The sequence below is a fragment of the Salmo salar genome, chromosome 14, assembly GCF_965601325.2.
Source record: "Salmo salar chromosome 14, fSalSal1, whole genome shotgun sequence".
In the NCBI taxonomy this organism is placed as follows: Eukaryota; Metazoa; Chordata; class Actinopteri; order Salmoniformes; family Salmonidae; genus Salmo; species Salmo salar.
In genome coordinates, this window is record NC_138304.1 from 35784296 (window position 1) to 35803375 (window position 19080).

The following is a 19080-nucleotide window of genomic DNA, read 5'->3' on the forward strand; positions in this document are numbered from 1 at the left end:
ACCATTTACATAACATATGCTGCAACCTTTTGTAATTTTAATAGTTTGTTTCATATTGGCTGGCTTCCAACAATAGCTGAATTTGCAAAGCTAGCGAGCACCAATTCAGTTTCAGTGGTGTTTGCTATAATCTTTGCTACCTGGGTTAAATCAGTTTATCGCTAACCTTATCACAGGGACTTTGAAGCACTAACTTACGTCATCTGCATGCTGATCTCGGAATAAATTAACCATAGCAAAGATTCCATCTTTGACGAGGCCACATAAATGGAATAGGTACTAGCTAGCTTAATAGTTAATATTTGCGCGCTAGCTGTGCATATTCAGCTAGTGTGTGTGCGCGATTGACTGGATTAAACTCACGTCAGTTACGTTCATTGAGTGCCTTTCAGACAGTGGCTACGACCCCTCTGTTACCTTGCCAGTGGATCAAACCATTGTGAGGAAAAGGGTGGGGGGGTCGCAATCTTTTGAAACTTAAAAACGCGCTGTTAAGTGTCTATAATCAGCACAATTGCTTTCATTGCGTATTATTAATATTATTTAAATTACATAGTTATGTTTCAGTGATATATTGGGGGGACAAATCATATTTTTCCCAGGATGGGGGGGTCGTGTCCCCCCCGTCCCCCCCGCGATTTCCGCCCCTGAGTGGTTAGAGCTTTGGGCCAGTAACCGGAAGGTTGCTGAATCGATTCCCCAAGCTGACAAGGTAAAGTTCTGTTGTTCTGCCCCTAAATAAGTCAGTTAACCCACTGTTCCCTGGGTGCTGAAGATGTGGATGTTGATTATGGCAGCCCCATGCACCTCTCTGATTCAGAGGGGTTGGGTTAAAAGCAGAAGACATCAGCACCATCATCCATCTGTTCCTCCTCCTGATAACACACACACCATGTTTGATTCTCTAATGACCGTGTCATTGATTTCAACAGTCCACAGTTTAAATCCAGAATAATGTTCCCTCTCGTTGTACCCAGATAAGGCTTCAAGCTAAAACCTTACGATCAGGTGTAAGTGTACTGCAAATGAACCTCACACTAAATCATACATTGTCTGTCAACTGTATAGAGTCGTGATGCTTGTAGAGGACATTGCCCTTGTATCTATATCTTCCACACACATAGACTTAATGAAGGTCTTACCAGAGTAGGAGACAGTAACATGGGCTGACATGGATCAACATGGATCCAGAGAACAAGGTAGTGGTGGATCAGGACTGACACAACTGTGTGTGTGTGTGTGTGTGTGAATGTTCAGTAGGTCTGTCTGTAAACACACTGATTAATATTATCGGGGACATAGACTCATCGTTACGCTCTGACCCTGGGTCAGTCTTTTGGTTTTTTGCTCTGGGAAATCATCAAATAAACACTCCAACAAACATGACTTGTGTACTTTGTGTTTCCCAATGTCTAGCTTCCCGAGCAGAGTTTCCCTGCGCCCATTCCCTGACCAGTTAGTCAACACACACTGTGTGTTCAGTTGTCTTTTAGGACCTTCAGGTTTGGTGACAATTCCATTTCAGTCAATTCGGGGAGTAAACTGAAATTCCAATCCCAAATGTTCCTTAATGCTTTTGCCGTAATGAACACAACCCTGGTTTGTCACATTGAACACAACCCTGGTTTTGCCCTAATGAACACAACCCTGGTAATACTGTAACAGGAACACAGCACCCTCTGTTGGATCCATTGAGTTGGAACAAAATACAAATGTCCTGTCTGGAATCCAAACTGAATAATGCTATGTTTGTAATCATGTGGGTAACCAAAAGTACAGCTATCATGCTTGAAAGAAAGTATAGTGTTCAAAAAGTATATTAATAGATTGCTTTTTATAAATAATATTTTGTTGTTGCATTTAACTCCATAAAATGCTCGATGTTTCCTTAGTATGTGACATCAGAGGTCAGCATGTGGGAGAAGTTGGACCTCAGGATGGCAGACATGTTTCCCAGTAGTAATTACCAGTTGGAGGGCCGTTGAAGTGGATTTCTCTCAGTCGTATGTGGTAAATACCACCTTCCCAATTGGTTACAAACACAGCATAATTAGCTATTAGTGAAACAATAATGAAACAGAAGCACGATGATGTTTATTGTCATTAATCCTGACCCATCTAGCGATTTCTGCTAGATGGGTCAGCTGCAAAGTCAAAATTGGCTATCGTCAAAATGAATGAAAACACAAATTCGCTTTTTGGTCTACATTTAAGGTTAGGGTTAGGCATTAGGGTTAGCATTGTGGTTAAGGTTAGGGTTAGGTTTAAAATCAGATTTTATGACTTTGTGGCTGTGCCAGCTAGTGACCACTCTGCAGAGCTGCCTCCAGTATATAAGTCATCCCAATAAATGCCAACCTGTGAAGCAGAATGGTTTGACCTTCCAGATCTGTGAACACTTGATTTGATATCCAGAAACAATAGGTCCCTGACTACCTCCAAAGGTGGTCAGGAAGATCTGATCACAATCAGATCACAATGTGTCTTTTAATCATCTACTCCAGTCTAAAAATGTGGGCACAGTCAGAATGTGTACAAGTGCAGGACAAGGGCGCATGTTATAACCAGGAATAAAGGGGGCTAGACACGCATTGTGTCTGGATATCAATCAAGTGTAAACAGATCTGGACGGTAAACCATTTAAATCATCATTATACCGTCCTCTAAAATCATTGACAGATAGGTCTTTGACTTATGGCATCAGTAACTGTCTTAAAATAAATAAATTCATACTGTATATTTGAAAGAATATCGGTCAAATAATCTGCATACATACTGATCAGATCCCGAAACGTACATGTTAGTGCAAGGTGTAAATAAGCACGGCTTGAGTGATATTCAGTTTAGAGTGCTAAAAAATGTTTGACTGGCAGCATAATCAAATATTCAGGAGCAAAGTGGGAATCACATGATATTTTATTTGTGACTGAACAGTGGGGATTAGTAGAACAGTGAATGGGAAGAAATATACGTACAAAAGTCCTTTTCTCTTTTCATGACTGTTGGAATTCCTAAATAAAATGTACAAAATATCGTTGGACCATTTAATTTAGCATTTTCTTATAAGAGCAGGGTTACAGTTATTATCATCATAGTCTAGAAGTAAATAGCAATAATATCTCTATTCTTTCATAATCTTCTAAAGTCACCACATTTTGCCATTTGTAACTCCGTGGAGCAGACAGACTTACAATATGCCCCAAACCTTTAGTTGCATGAATCAACCGTGTTACTGTAATACAATGACATGACGATATAACAGTGACGGGACAACGCAACACAACCAATAATAATAAGGCATAGTAAAGCACTCTGGAGTCTACTGCTGGCTGGGCCGTCACAACTAGCTTATTGGTTTGATTCCTAAAAACCACCCATGTGCAGCAGACCTGGGTTCAAATACTATTTCAAATCATTTCAAATACTTTAGCGGTGTGTGATTGAGCTTGCCCGTTGCTATGGAACCAATAGAAAAGTCCCAAAAGTGCAAACCCTGCCAACATGGCACTCGAGGCAGGCTAAAGCAAACGCTCAAAAGTATTTGGAAGGTTTAAATAGTATTTTAACCCAGGTCTGGTAGTAGTAGAGCAGGTCAACATAGAGATTGAAAGCAAACATTGAAGGATGGGTAGTACACCTGTTCAGTAGTCTAAAACAGTTAAAAGCAAGGTTATGCCCCCCCAGGTAAAAGTGACAGGGACTTTATTGGCCTGTGGATCTTTTCTTTTATTTTGTGTGTGAGGAGGGCCATTTTATTTTCAAAAGAGTGAGTTACGTCATACGTAGGTAGCAGGTATCACCATCGTTGCTTTGATTCAATGGCTATGTAACACAGATTCACAGTTCATATGTCACAGACTGGCTGACCAAACCCAACAGAGAAACAGAAAGTAAAAAAATTAAAATAAATTGGCAAGAAAGCAAAGCAAACATCCAGACAATACAGACAGAGGTGCTGGTATGGCATTGCTTTAAAGTTGAGAGAGCCACAGGTAGGTAGTGTCAGAGAGGCAGACGACAGACCTATCTTTTGGCACAGAGTTTCCGGTTTAAGGGGTCTTGAGGAAATCTTATTTACAAAATAGAAGTTTGGCAAACAGGAATTCTCAACTGATGCCTCGAAGCTGTTTTCGTTATCCATAAAACACTCAGAAGCATCAACTCAGAAGTCGCAGCTTACAAAATAAAAATTACATTTTTATCTTTTAGCATCGAAAAGGAAGCTTTGAAGCTATGGAGAACAGTTGTCTCGCAGTCTCTGCTGTGTTTCGCTGGATCCACAATACATACTCTGTTCATGCCAATGGGACAAGTCAGCTGTTTGAAAACATTTTGCAAATCCATCTGTTCCACACAGTGAGTACTCTGAGGCGGGTGGCAGTTCTCCAAACGAAGGGTATAACCCCATAGGACACCAATCCTCCTCAAAATCACCCCAAAAATAATTTCATCCTTAGAACCCATTAGAATCCTCATCCTGACCATGCAGTTTGATTGGTCCTCCCAGGTCACATGATAGATAAGGTGTCTCCCCCCTCTGACCTGTGGCAGGAAGTTGTTGTGGTAACGACCCACTGCTACAGTTTGGTCAAAGATCATAGGTCACTTCATGGGAGAAAAGGCTTCCGATTGGCTGGGGGGGGGGGGGGTTGTGCTGTCCAGATCAGGGGAGAAGCCAATCCTATGATATTGCTGCTTTAGGCTGCCAATATCAGCATTCTCCAGAACAGAACAGTGATCCGTGTAATCAAGTTATTAGGAGGGACATAGGAGTCTAGAGTCTCCTCTCCTTCATCTCTCAGTCCACTGTCCTCCTCTCCTCTCATCTTCTTCTATCCTCCTGACGATCACAGAGGTTCCTTCTCCTGGAAAGGGAGGGACCAGCATTAAAACACATACAAGCAAGGCACACACACTCACACACATGCACATGCACACACACACACACACACTGAATTTCAGATATACTCATGTGTGAAATATGTGTAGTTATGAGCCTATAGACAGCAGGTGGCAGTATTGTTCCTTACGTCCTCATACAGAATCAATGCAGAAATGTTCCATTTTACAACGTATTGCAGAGCCATAATAAATTAAGTCTTAAACAAAATAATTGGCTGAAAACCATTCAGCTGCAAAGACACAGAGAGAGACTCAAAGACAAAAAAGAGATCTGTGTCTCTGGAAAAACCCCAGACAGACACAGAGAAGGAGAACTGAGCGGTAAAGGGTTGTTAGACCAATCAATAAAACAGAGATGTTTTAAGCAGCCTTAAGGGGATACAAAAAGGTTGGACAACAGAACAGAAGAGGGGTGGAGAGAGAGGGAGAGGGGTGGGATGAGGAGAGGGAAGGAGAGGAGAGGGGAGGAGAGGGGAGAAGTGGGTGGTTGAAGAGAGGGAGAGTATAGGAAAGGAGAGGAGAGTGGAGGAGAATAGAGGAGAGGGGTGGTGAGGAGAGGAGACCCACCCAGAGCCCAGTGTTCTCTAACTGTCTTCCTGTGGACAGATCTGGGCCTGGGGAGAATCAGGTGGAGCATCACCGGATGGACAGGGAGACAGAGCCCTGGTGCATAAGCCCTACATGGAGAGAGAGAGAGAGAGAGAGAGAGAGAGAAAGAGAGAGAGAGAGAGAGAGAGAGAGAGGGAGAGAGAGAGAGAGAGAGAAAGAGAGAGAGAGAGAAAGAGAGAGAGAGAGAGAGAGAGAGAGAGAGAGAGAGAGAGAGAGAGAGAGAGAGAGAGAGAGAGAGAGAGCATGGTCAATACCACACGAGTATAATCCACAGATACAAGTTAATGCAATAAGTTCAGCCATTAAGACAACTATCCACCAACTATTTCATAGATCATTATATCATCATGAGCAGCTTATTCAAGACTCACCGAGCCATCCTCCCTGGTGCTGGGGGGTGTGGCCTGTGTTTGGATGGGAGAGTGGTCTGTGGGGGGGTCACTGGTCTGGGACGAGGCTGAGTCTGAGGACGGTCCAGGCTGGGGGGCTGGGGTGGACGCTGCAGAGAGAGAGTTGGCGGTATAGGAGTGTTGGTTGTTGGGTGTACCTTTTTCACATAAAGCATTGAACGTTATCAATTTGGGTAGGGCTAGGGTTAGGTTAAGGTTTGGGTTGCTGTAACTATCTATCTAGTCTAGTATGAATGTAGCAGAGACTGGCAGTAGGGAGAGCTTACCTGAGTCAGTGGAGGGTGAGGTGGACGTTCCAGGACTCAAGGTCATCCGAGAGAGGTCAAGGTCACTACAGCTGCCTTCCTCTTCCTGGGTCAAGGCCAATGGTGACATCACAGCCGGTGACCCCAGGCACAGCTGGCTACAGACCAGGGTATCAGGAGGCACGTTCACTGGACCAGGGCCGGGCGTCTCACACCTCGCCATCATGACAAGGCTAACAGGCGTCTCACACCTGCCCACAGCACCCAGACCCATTGAAGTGGGACTCATCGGCCCAGGTGTTCCACACCTGCTGCCCACCATGACAAGGCCCAGCGAAGAGGGGCCTTCTCCTGCGTCAGAATCCCCACTGAGGCTGTGCTGCTGCTGGAGCTGCTGGAGCAGGGCGGGGTCCATCGCCTGGTGCTGGGGGCTGGTGATGGCCGAGGAGGGGGTGGAGGAGAGGTCACAGTGTAGGCCCTGGGGGCCAGGGCACACGGTGGTGATGGGCACCATCATGGGGAGGTGGTGACCCCCCACACCCATGGCCTGAGCGGGCATGTAGGCAGCCATGGCGGCCCACTGCTGCTGGGTGGCAGGGAAGATGTTGGCCTGGCTCCAGATGACAGGCTGGCCTCCCGGGAGGACCTGGGTCACCTGGAGGGGCCCCTGCACCCCAAAGGCCAGGGTCTGGGCCTGGCCAGAGAAGGATCCCTGCTGGGCCCACTGGGCTGCCTGGACTGGCCCCATGGTCATGTACCCTGAGGGGACAGATGTGGGGCTGAAGGGGCCGGTGAACATCTCTGGGGGGTGTTGGTGCTGGGGCTGGTGGTGGCTCCTGCTGGGGTCCAAAGTGTTGGCCGGGGATGGGGGCATCTGAAGGCAAATCATCCACACACACGTCTAAACCAGGCACCTACTGTATTCTTTCACTGGGATCATTGTGACTATTTACTTAGAATAGAGGTCCTGCAATTTATTTACTTAGAATAATGGGTCCTGCAATTTATTTACTTAGAATAGAGGTCCTGCAATTTATTTACTTAGAATAGAGGTCATGCAATCTATTTACTTAGAATAGAGGTCCTGCAATCTATTTACTTAGAATAGAGGTCCTGCAATTTATTTACTTAGAATAGAGGTCCTGCAATCTATTTACTTAGAATAGAGGTCCTGCAATTTATTTACTTAGAATAGAGGTCCTGCAATCTATTTACTTAGAATAGAGGTCCTGCAATTTATTTACTTAGAATAGAGGTCCTGCAATTTATTTACTTAGAATAGAGGTCCTGCAATTTATTTACTTAGAATAGAGGTCATGCAATCTATTTACTTGAGCCATCCTGTAGTCAAAAGCATCTGTATTACTCTAATCACAACAAATCATTCTTAATACAAAATGATTTTGAATGGGAAGGTCAGTTACTCACCGAGGGCGGAGTGGACATGTCTCCGAACAGATCAAAGTGGTTGATGTTCTGTGCAGGGATAAAAGGTAGGGTCAGAGAAAGAGAACAGTGACATTTCAGTGACAGTTCCTGTGTGTGTGTGTGTTCCTGTGCTCCTGTGCTCCTGTGTGTGTGTGTGTGGTGTGTGTGTGTGTGTGTGTGTGTGTGTGTGTGTGTGTGTGTGTGTGTGTGTGTGTGTGTGTGTGTGTGTGTGTGTGTGTGTGTGTGTGTGTACTGTAGAGAATTGTACTGTAGATGCTTAGAAACATCTAGCTCTTCTTTCCTCTCATTTCATTATCAGAAAATGGATCTAAAATGAATCTCTCATGGTGCTCTGTAATTGGCTGGGTAAAAGGGTTATTCAGTCCAATCTAACGAATGCTGATTAGATATTCCTCTGTCCGTCTCTACCAATCAAATCATCCCCTATTGTCCCATGATGCATTACCATTGTGATTCCCCTAAAACACAAGATAATATGATATCATTAGCTGGTAGGATTCAGGCTGTATACATGTGCTTTTTGTGGCCACCATGTTCCTCCTCCAAGACAATATAACCACCTGACCCATATTGCAGACGTGACCGTTCCTACTACTCCGTCTCACCCCCCTGGCCATATACGTCCAGCGCTCTGACAGTATAATTACAATACAGAGGAGGTAGGGAGGACGGACAGAGGTTCTACAGCTAGACACATGAAATGTACAGTATGTCACAGACTACAGGTGCCATGCACAAGCAGACAATGTATCACCACGGGAACACACACAGGATTTGCATGCAATAAATAAAGACACACACACACACAATTTTTTTTAAAGAGAAAGTGAGGGGAAAACAGCAATCAGTATGTGTGTGTGTGTGTGTGTGTGTGTGTGTGTGTGTGTGTGTGTGTGTGTGGGGGGGGGTTAACATAACATTATCTATACCCTCTTTGAATTGTGTGGAGGAAACCAATCATATACAGTACATACATTACACCATATTGTTGTTATACATGATGTATTGGTCTGACAGTCTCATTTAACCTTAAGGGGGCTGAGGCACGTTAGTGTGGAGGTAGTGTGGTAAGGTAGTGTGGTTATAGTTCTATAGGCCTTCCCCTCCGGCAGACTGGCAGGCTGGCAGAGTGACACACACGTTCAAGTTGAAGTTTACTTGTGAATCGTGTACATACAACAAATAAAGTTGAACTTGAACATGTCAGGCTAGGGCTGGGGCATCTAGGCTCTCGTAGAGCTCCAACTGAATGAACAGACAAGCAGTAACTCTTAGAGATATGGAGGCAGCTACTGATACAACACCAGCTAGCATGATGTGTGTTGGGGAGAGATAGCAGGAGGACAGTGTAGCTACCATAGATTGTTGATGTGCTGCTGAACTATCAGCACAGGAAAAACGCAAAGAGAAAAAGTATGCACACATTCTTCTGTTTCCATGTACGTCTTGACCAATGGGCTTAAAAATGGAATCCTGCAGTATATAAAGACGGATCCACTAGCCGCCCCACCACCGTTTGTTGCCCAGCTGAGGAGCTTTGAGCAGCATGGTACAACATTTGTTGATACATATTGTGCTCGTCTATCGCACGTGCAGTGATGTCAGAGAAGAAAAACAGTGTTGGTTGTTTACAGTAACTTCTTTGTTGTTGTAATATCACAAACAAACATGGAAGTTTCCCCATTAAAGATTCCAGCTTTAAATAAATGTTTAGATGATGGTTTGGAGAAGAACGACTAGTGCATCTGATATGGTGGAAACTCATCAAAACTAACAGTTAATCCATGACCTGTCTATTTTTTGTGGTAGAAATGAATCTGCTGTAAAAAAATATATATTTGCTCTGCATACAGGTACGGTGTTTTTATGAGTGGGGTGGTAACCTAGGAGACCCCTCTGTCTGACTGCATGCAGCTCCACCAAACAAACAACAACTCCACCAGCAAACCTCTCAGATTCACCTCCCAGGAAGATGGAACAACCCACTATTCAACTGAGACTGAAAATGACAAAAAAAACGTCTGTCTTTAAGACATTACGCCTTTTGATGTCTAATAGTCCTCCTAGTCATATTTTCAATTGTGTGGAGGATTTGAAGCAAAGACTCCATCTGTAGCTGGTGCAACATCCAAGCTTGAGGGACAAATCATGAATCTGTTGTGGCAGGTAATGCATAAGTCCTGAATATCATTTTATCATCATACCTCTAGAGTTGACTGAGATCCAACGGATCATTCCAAAGCAATAGATTCTATTTCTATGTATCATTCCTCGGCCAGGAAAATCTATATCAGATAGTTAGTGCACAGGCAGGCAACCATGACCTAGATACACACTGATAATAACCTGTCGATAACCAGTCTGTGGGTGTATACTGTGTATAACAGTGGTCACACAGACGGGGTTCATCAATGGAAGCTAAAGAAGAGGGGAGGTTTTCCATTGAGAGAGACAGAGAGGTTTGCCAGTGGGGGGAGTGGACGAACAAAAAAACTAAAACATAACACCTACAGTCATAAAATGGCGTTTTGGGACGTCATAGATCCCTTCTCCCTTCTGCTGACTGGTTGCGGTAGGGACCTGAGTTGGAGGTCCAGTCAAAATAAAACAATACAGTGAGCAACACCATTTACCAAGGCTGAGAACGAAAAAAAGAATCCTTTCTACTGCAGTGTCTCAAAGCTACTGTTCTGTCATCATTTCAGAATGGATCTCTGGTCTACACATGGTGATACTGTGGTCTGGTCTAAAAGCAATGTTATGCAAATACAATTCCACAGTTGTACCGCTCTCGAATCAATTCTACTTGAATCCATATTGATTGTAAGCAATGCTGTCAGATTGTGCATGCTACTTCTCTGTTTGGACATTAAGAGCACACAGCTGGTTTTCTCCATTTATACAATGTTTAACCAGAGGTTTAAATCTATGGAAAGTGACAACGCGGGATCATGTCCTGTTCTCTCCTCTTTTTATTTTCCTCACATTCATCTATTAACCGTATTCAACAATATGGCCTCCCTTTCTCTCTTTTGGCTGGCTAACTTGGCATTGGGCTGCAATTTCTTCTTGTCTATTGATCTTGTTTCATTCAGAAATCAAATGGCATGGCAAGTGATTAATCTCTATGCAGCTTACATCTTCAGAGAGGTGAGGGAGAGGAGGAGGGAGGAGGAGGAGAGGAGGAAGGATGAAGGAGTAGAGGGGAGAAAGGAGGGAGGAGGGGAGGGAGCAGCGGGGAGGGAGACGGAAGGAGGAGGAGGAGTTTAAGGAGGCGGGAGGGAGGAAGGAGGGGGAGATGGAGGGAGGAGGGGCGAGGTAAAGAGAGGAGGAGGGAGGTGATGGAGGGAGAAGAGGAGGAAGAGTTGGAGGGAGGAAGGAGGGGGAGGAGAAGAGAGGAGGAGGGAGGCGGGAGGTAGATGGAGGAGGAGGAGTTGGGGAGAAGGGAGGAGGAGGGAGGAAGGAGGGGGAGGAGAAGAGAGGAGGAGCGAGGCGAGAGGTAGATGGAGGAGGAGGAGTTGAGGAGAAGGGAGGAGGAGGGGGAGGTGAAGGAGGAGGGGTAAATTAGAGAGGATGGAGGTGATGGAGGGAGCAGAGGAGTAGGGGAGGGAGATAGAGGGAGGAGGAGTTGGAGGAGGGAGGAGGAGGGAGGAAGAAGGGGAAGGAGAAGAGAGGAGGAGGGAGGTGAAGGGAGGAGAAGGGAAGTGGTGGAGGGAGGAGAGGAGGGAGGAGGAGGGGGGAAGAAGGGGGAGGAGAAGAGAGGAGGAGGGAGGTGAAGGGAGGAGAAGGGAAGTGGTGGAGGGAGGAGAGGAGGGAGGAGGAGGGGGGGCAGATTAAATCACATTCTAGGTTCCTAGAAGATGCTCTTGGTCCCTTGAACTAAACGGGAAGGTCAAACCTCTGGATGTCTGCAGGGAGCCCATATAGACTCTAGAGAAGCCTTGATGAATTGGTCTGACAAAATAACTGGCCTCTACTGCACTTCACTGAACTATGGATTTGAGATGTTATTCATCATTTACATTAGGAACGTTGTGAGTATACTATTTAAAAATAATAATATCCAGAGTGTACTCCTCTGCTCTGCTCTCTAACAAACATATATATTCTATTGTAACACAAAGCTCTGGGTTGACTACTCTACAAAAGGTAAGGGGCGGGGCTTGGTATTGTACCTGGTAAACGCTCTCCTCTGATTGGTGGCCACGGAGGGGCTCATGTCCAGCCTCAAACACAATGTACTACAACAAAGGAAGTGGGTGGGGCCAATAGGGATGGAGGATGACGGGATAGATGGGGGAGAGAGACAGAGAGAAAGAAAGAAAGAGATTGAGAGAAAGATTGAGGGACAGAGAGAGAAACAAAATTGAGAGAAAAACAGTGAAAGAAAGAAAGAGAGAGAGAAGATAAGAGGAGAGGAGAGAGTACAGTAATTGGTCAGGCAGTGGTAACAGGTACTGTAGAGGTCTAAGACTTCTGATCTCCATCTCCACTACCACCTAGACACAGAGGGCCTAATACTGATTTGAGATCTGCGCTTGTAACTTACTTGATTTACACGAAAGTCTGAATCGCTTACACGCCCAGATCTCAAGTTAGGATTGTGCCCAATGGTCATTGGACTCTTGTATTCAAAACAAAACAGCCAATGCTACTACAGAATTGCAAATTAAATGTTTTTTTTTCAGGCATACAGTTATAGTAAAAGCTAAAGGGGCAAACATTAGAAGTGTTTTGAAGGGGGTGGGGCATAACCACTGAACATTAGCATTCAGAGTAAGGGTTAGTGTTGTCTGTATTCAGTGTGAGCAACAGAGTAGAGTATCATGTTCCAGTTTCAGCCAAAAGCAAGAGGGGAGAACAACCAGTCAGGGTCAGATAGGTCTTTAGAAGAAAATCAGTACATATACACAGATCAACTGAAAATATATGGTTTTACAACACTGCACTGGCAATGGGAGAGTCAAATGGTTGAACAAAACCATCTACTATGATGGTTGGTCTACTGCGTATTACTGAGATGGTTTGGGTATCATGAATCATTAATTAAAGCAGATCAGTGGCAGATATTTACATTAAGGATTAAGTGTTTTTAATTCTATAGAATTAATCACGTGAAAACAATTGTGTCTGTAGAAGCTAGAGTGTAAACGTTACATGGGGTTCCATCGCTAGTTCTGATTGGCTGTGTAGGTGTTGTGTGGCGACCTACCTGGTAAACTGGATCATCCACCTCGTCCTCCAGAATGGTCTGTGTGATGGTTGAAGAGAAGGAACATTTTACATAACAAGTAGAAGACAGATAAAGAGAAGAACAGAGCAAGAACATACAGAGGCAAATAGAGTAACAGAGAGAATAACAGAGAGAAAAACAGAGAGAATAACAGAGAGAATAACAGAGAGATAATAGAGAGAATAACAGAGAGAAGAACAGAGAGAAGAACAGAGAGAAGAACAGAGAGGATAACAGAGAGAAGAACAGAGAGAAGAACAGAGAGAAGAACAGAGAGGATAACAGAGAGAAGAACAGAGAGAAGAAAGAGAGAATAACAGAGAGATAATAGAGAGAATAACAGAGAGAAGAACAGAGAGAAGAACAGAGAGAAGAACAGAGAGATAATAGAGAATAACAGAGAGATAACAGAGAGAAGAACAGAGAGAAGAACAGAGAGAAGAACAGAGAGGATAACAAAGAGAAGAACAGGGAGAATAACAGAGAGGATAACAGAGAGGATAACAGAGAGAATAACAGAGAGAATAACAGAGAGAATAACAGAGAGGAAGAACAGAGAGAATAACAGAGAGAATAACAGAGAGATAATAGAGAGAATAACAGAGAGAAGAACAGAGAGAAAAACAGAGAGATAATAGAGAGAATAACAGAGAGAAGAACAGAGAGAAGAACAGAGAGAAGAACAGAGAGGATAACAGAGAGAAGAACAGAGAGAAGAACAGAGAGAAGAACAGAGAGAAGAACAGAGAGGATAACAGAGAGAAGAACAGAGAGAAGAACAGAGAGAATAACAGAGAGATAATAGAGAGAATAACAGAGAGAAGAACAGAGAGAAGAACAGAGAGAAGAACAGAGAGATAATAGAGAATAACAGAGAGATAACAGAGAGAAGAACAGAGAGAAGAACAGAGAGAAGAACAGAGAGAAGAACAGAGAGAAGAACAGAGAGAATAACAGAGAGAACAGAGAGAAGAACAGAGAGAATAACAGAGAGATAATAGAGAGAATAACAGAGAGAATAACAGAGAGAAGAACAGAGAGAATAACAGAGAGATAATAGAGAATAACAGAGAGAATAACAGAGAGAATAACAGAGAGATAATAGAGAGAATAACAGAGAGAAGAACAGAGAGAAGAACAGAGAGAATAACAGAGAGATAACAGAGAATAACAGAGAGAATAACAGAGAGAATAACAGAGAGATAATAGAGAGAATAACAGAGAGAATAACAGAGAGATAATAGAGAATAACAGAGAGAATAACAGAGAGAATAACAGAGAGATAATAGAGAATAACAGAGAGAATAACAGAGAGAATAACAGAGAGATAATAGAGAGAATAACAGAGAGAAGAACAGAGAGAAGAACAGAGAGAATAACAGAGAGATAATAGAGAGAATAACAGAGAGAATAACAGAGAGAATAACAGAGAGATAATAGAGAGAATAACAGAGAGAAGAACAGAGAGAAGAACAGAGAGAAGAACAGAGAGAAGAACAGAGAGAAGAACAGAGAGAATAACAGAGCAAGAACAACAGACCAAGAGCATGCAAGGACATCAACCATTGGCTTGGGGGAAAAGAGGCCTATCCTATTAGGTATTAGGAACTCAGAAGTGAGAGACGTTTCATCTATTTATATCCTCCTGAGACACAGTAAAAAAAAAACGTTTTGGGGAGGAAACAAAACATGTTAGAAAGAAGCAAAAGTGCACAAATATTTGTATTTATTTATTTTTGTATGTGTCAATTAGGACTCGGTTGATAGTAATATGATACATTTAACATTACAGTAAATGGTTGATAGTAATAGGATACATTTAACATTACAGTAAATGGGGACAGTAGGTCAAAAACATAGTTAGCGCATCCTAATGTCGACTACAGAGAACACTTATTAACAAGCTCTTATTTAGCTCTTATTTTTCGTAAAATATATATATTACACTGCTTTTAAAACTATTCCTGAGATATTTACCTATTCGAAACAGTCTGAATATCAAACTAATTGTGTCATTTTTCATTTTGAAGAACCAGAAAGAAATATCAAGGTGACACCGCCACACATATAATGTCATAGAAAAGCACAGAATGTACTCTCAAAGCGACAACAGGACCTCACACAGTGGCATGTATGCCCTTAGAAATACAGAGCAAAAGCCAATGTCCATTAGAGAGGACAAAAATGAATTGCTATGCTCAGGGGAATATATACTTTTGTCTACGTTACTGTACAGTTCAGTAATATTTCCTACATAATAATTCCTTCCATTGTAGACACAGGTATACATTACATTAGGCCATTTACATTGACGGGACTCTTCTGCTGCATGGAGTTCTGTTTCATTATAACATATGTATAGTATAGCAAGTACACTAAAATCATTTGTATTGCAGTCTGCATACACAGCCAAAGCTGAAAGCATTCACATTCAGTTGTTTCTATGAATAATCCTAATTTATACTGTATGCAGTGGGATCTCACAGTGGAGTGGTTGAAGGTTGAAGAGAGCTCTGTTGAACAGTGAAAGAACAGGAAGTGTTCTCTGGTCATAGAATTAGAATCACTAGAACAGACAGAGCCTGGACAGTATTGTCCACAGAAATTTCCCTGGTAGACTACACTCATGGGTACACTCAAATCGGCGTGTTATTGTGATGCATAGCTGCTATGGTAACAGTTGTGTTGTTGTTGTTTACCTGGTAGACGGCCTGCTCACACTGCTTGTCCTTCTGGGACTTCTTCTCCATCTCCTCTCGCTGCTTGATGTCGTAGATGAGCGTGAAGAGGTCACGCAGGTCAATGATCAGTGGCTCCGCCTGGGAGGGAAGGAGGGAGGGAGAGAGAGAGAGGGGGGATAAGAAGGGAGGGATAGAGAGAGAAAGAGAGAGAGAGGGTAGGGGAGGGGGAGGTGGAGGGGGAGAGGGGGGTAAGAAGGGAGGGATAGAGAGAGAAAGAGAGAGAGAGGGTAGGGGAGGGGAGGTGGAGAGGGGGGGTAAGAAGGGAGGGATAGAGAGAGAAAGAGAGAGAGAAAGGGAGAGAGAGAGAGAGAGAGGGAGAGCGAGAGAGGGAGAAAGAGCGCGAGAGAGAGAGAGAGAGAGAGAGCAAGAGAGAGAGAAAGGGAGGGAGAGAGAGAGAGGGAGAGCGAGAGAGGGAGAAAGAGAGAGAGAGCAAGAGAGAGAAAGAGAGCAAGAGAGAGAGAAAGGGAGGGAGGGAGAGAGAGGGAGAAAGAGCGAGAGAGAGAGAGAGAGAGAGAGAGGGTAGGGGAGGGGGAGGGGGAGGGGGATAGGGGGGTAAGAAGGGAGGGATAGAGAGAGAAAGAGAGAGAGAAAGGGAGGGAAAGAGAGAGGGAGAGCGAGAGAGGGAGAAAGAGCGAGAGAGAGAGAGAGAGAGAGAGAGAGAGAGAGAGAGAGAGAGAGAGAGAGAGGGGTAGGGGATGGGGAGGCGGAGAGGGGGGGTAAGAAGGGAGGGATAGAGAGAGAAAGAGAGAGAGAAAGGGAGGGAGAGAGAGAGGGAGAGCGAGAGAGGGAGAAAGAGCGAGAGAGAGAGCGAGAGAGAGAGAGAGAGAGAGAGAGAGAGAAAGGGAGGGAGAGAGAGAGAGAGTAAGAGAGAGAGAAAGGGAGGGAGAGAGAGAGGGAGAGCGAGAGAGGGAGAAAGAGAGAGAGAGAGAGCGGAGAGAGAGAGAGAGAGAGTAAGAGAGAGAGAAAGGGAGGGAGAGAGAGAGAGAGAGAGTAAGAGAGAGAGAAAGGGAGGGAGAGAGAGAGGGAGAGCGAGAGAGGGAGAAAGAGAGAGAGAGAGAGCAAGAGGGAGAGCACTACGTGAAGCAGAATATACCACAAACTTATACCACAAAGCCTTATTGCTATTATAAACTGGTTACCAACTGACATGTGACATAAGAATAATTTATTCATGCAGTCTAAATGACTATCCGTCTTAGTTGTTTAAGGTCGGATATTGACTGAACGAACCGTACACGGATCATATTAGTGCCCTGCTAATACGGAGTTGTTGTTATCTGCAGCTATCTACAGCCATCAAGAGCATTGAGCCCTGCAAATCTAATGTGCTATCTATTTATGTACTGTATATATTATCAACTGGGACCATTGGCTGGCCTTTCCTTTATTACACAACGCAGGAGAGAGCAAAGATCACATTTGTTACACTGGTCACACGGCACCCTAGTAGCAGCCTTCAGAGAGCTTCTGTAAATACGTACATATTTCATTGTTTGTAAGTGTTTTTAACCGTTTTTTAATCAGCTGTTTTGTTTTTGATAACATTCAATTTTATTGCATATTTATTGCATATTTCTGGTGGTTTTGACCCACAGATTTGCAGATGGACTGGCAGGTCAACTCTTTTTGGCTTTGGAATTTGCCAAAATTGTTCTATGGTCAGTCTGTCCCTGTTAGTATTGTATTGTAAATGTGTTAACTTGGGCTGTAATGTTATTCCTAACTAATACCACTGTACACCTCATTCCTGGTACTTGAGTTGAGTCCCTACAAGAAGGGTAGGTAATGAACTCGGGTCCTGTACTCACCGACTGGCCAGACTTGATGGCCACAAACCTGTGGTGTCCCTCCTTCCCACAGACGTAGCCAAAGGCCCGGTGATCCCGGGTATCCTTGGCAATATAGGAGATCTCATGCACTGAGTGGTGATGCAGCAGAACCTAAAAACACACACGGAGGAAGTGACATACATTTTGGGTACGAAGTAATGTAGGAGATCTTTGAAACAGAAGGAAGTGGCAGATCCAAAGCAGGAAATGAACCAAAACTAAATGGAGGTGGTTTGGAGACACATGTTGGATACTGTAGGGCCAAGGTCCTGATTTTATAGTTTAGTTAGACCCATGTCACCTGCCTAAGAGAACTCTTGGCTCTACTCAATGCATTTCTATGAATTTCATCAATTCTTGAAAAAATTATTTGTTCCAAAATGAGGGAGTGAACTAGGAGTTCAGGGTAAGTAGGCTACAGCTCTTTGCTAATTCTAATACTATGGCAATATGGTGGTCCAGATACACCGCAGCAGGGAAGAAAGGAAGGCAGATGGAAATGGGCTATTCTCTATTTGTCTTACTGTTGACAGGGATGACTGACACATTTACCATTGTTTCCTTTCTTTCCTAATTTCCAGCTCTCACAATTGGAATATGAGACACAGCACATTTACTGCATGGATAACAGCAGATCAGGATGTGTGTGTGTGTGTGTGTGTGTGTGTGTGTGTGTGTGTGTGTGTGTGTGTGTGTGTGTGTGTGTGTGTGTGTGTGTGTGTGTGTGTGTGCAGACTCCACACACACAACCCATTTTCACTTATTTTGAAGATCTTTCTAGCCTGGGGGGAAGTTGTTTTTGTTTATTGTGCAATATGCCAAAATATGCATTGTCAACAGAGCATGGTACACCCGCAGGGCAGCGCTGAACACCCAGGTCACAAGTACAACTAACACTAACACACACACTACCGGTCAAACGTTTTACAACACCTACTCATTCAAGGGTTTTTCTTTATTTTTACTATTTTCTACATTGTAGAATAATAGTGAAGACATCAAAACTATGAAATAACACATACGGAATCATGTAGTAACCAAAAAAGTGTTAAACAAATCAAAATATATTTGAGATTCTTCAAAGTAGCAACCCTTTGCCTTGATAACAGCTTTGCACACTCTTGGCATTCTATCAACCAGCTTCACGAGGTAGTCACCTGGAATGCATTTCACTTAACAGGTGTGCCTTGTTAAAAGTTTAATTTGCGGATTTTTTTTCCTTCTTAATGTGTTTGAGCCAATCAGTTGTGTTGTGACAAGGTAGGGGTGGTATACAGAAGAAATCCCTATTTGGTAAAAGACCAAGTCCATATTATGGCAAGAAAAGCTCAAAAAGCAAAGAGAAACGACAGTCCATCATTACTTGAAGACGTGAAGGTCAGTCAATTCGGAGATTTCAAGAACTTTGAAAGTTTCTTCAGGTGCAGTCGCAAAAACCATTAAGCGCTATGATGAAACTGCCTCTCATGAGGACCGCCACAGGAAATGAAGACCCTGAGTTACCTCTGCTGCAGAGGATAAGTTCATTAGAGTTACCAGCCTCAGAAATTGCAGCCCAAATAAATGCTTCAGAATTCAGGTAACAGACACATCTCAACATCAACTGTTCAGAGGAGACTGTGTGAATCAGGCCTTCATGGTTTAATTGCTGCAAAGAAACCA

At 43.7% G+C, this 19080-nt stretch overlaps 1 protein-coding gene across 3 annotated transcripts in view; it reads right to left on the reverse strand.

The window, feature by feature from the left end:
* Window positions 1-4636: 4636 nt before the first annotated feature.
* The window catches only part of dab1b (DAB adaptor protein 1b), an 87095-nt gene continuing 72651 nt past the window's right edge, over window positions 4637-19080 (reverse strand). Inside the window, exons 4-13 of one of the 3 annotated variants that reach the window (XM_045694235.2) lie at window positions 17398-17529; window positions 15548-15667; window positions 12828-12866; window positions 11791-11856; window positions 10127-10195; window positions 7595-7642; window positions 6188-7040; window positions 5883-6010; window positions 5470-5579; window positions 4637-4865 (exon numbers count right to left, since the gene is read on the reverse strand). In XM_045694235.2, coding sequence (XP_045550191.1) covers window positions 5487-5579; window positions 5883-6010; window positions 6188-7040; window positions 7595-7642; window positions 10127-10195; window positions 11791-11856; window positions 12828-12866; window positions 15548-15667; window positions 17398-17529 — 1548 coding nt within the window. In that variant the 3' untranslated portion in view covers window positions 4637-4865; window positions 5470-5486. The remainder of the gene's footprint in view (window positions 4866-5469; window positions 5580-5882; window positions 6011-6187; window positions 7041-7594; window positions 7643-10126; window positions 10196-11790; window positions 11857-12827; window positions 12867-15547; window positions 15668-17397; window positions 17530-19080) is intronic. The other 2 variants (XM_045694237.2, XM_045694238.2) reach the window with 2 other exon arrangements.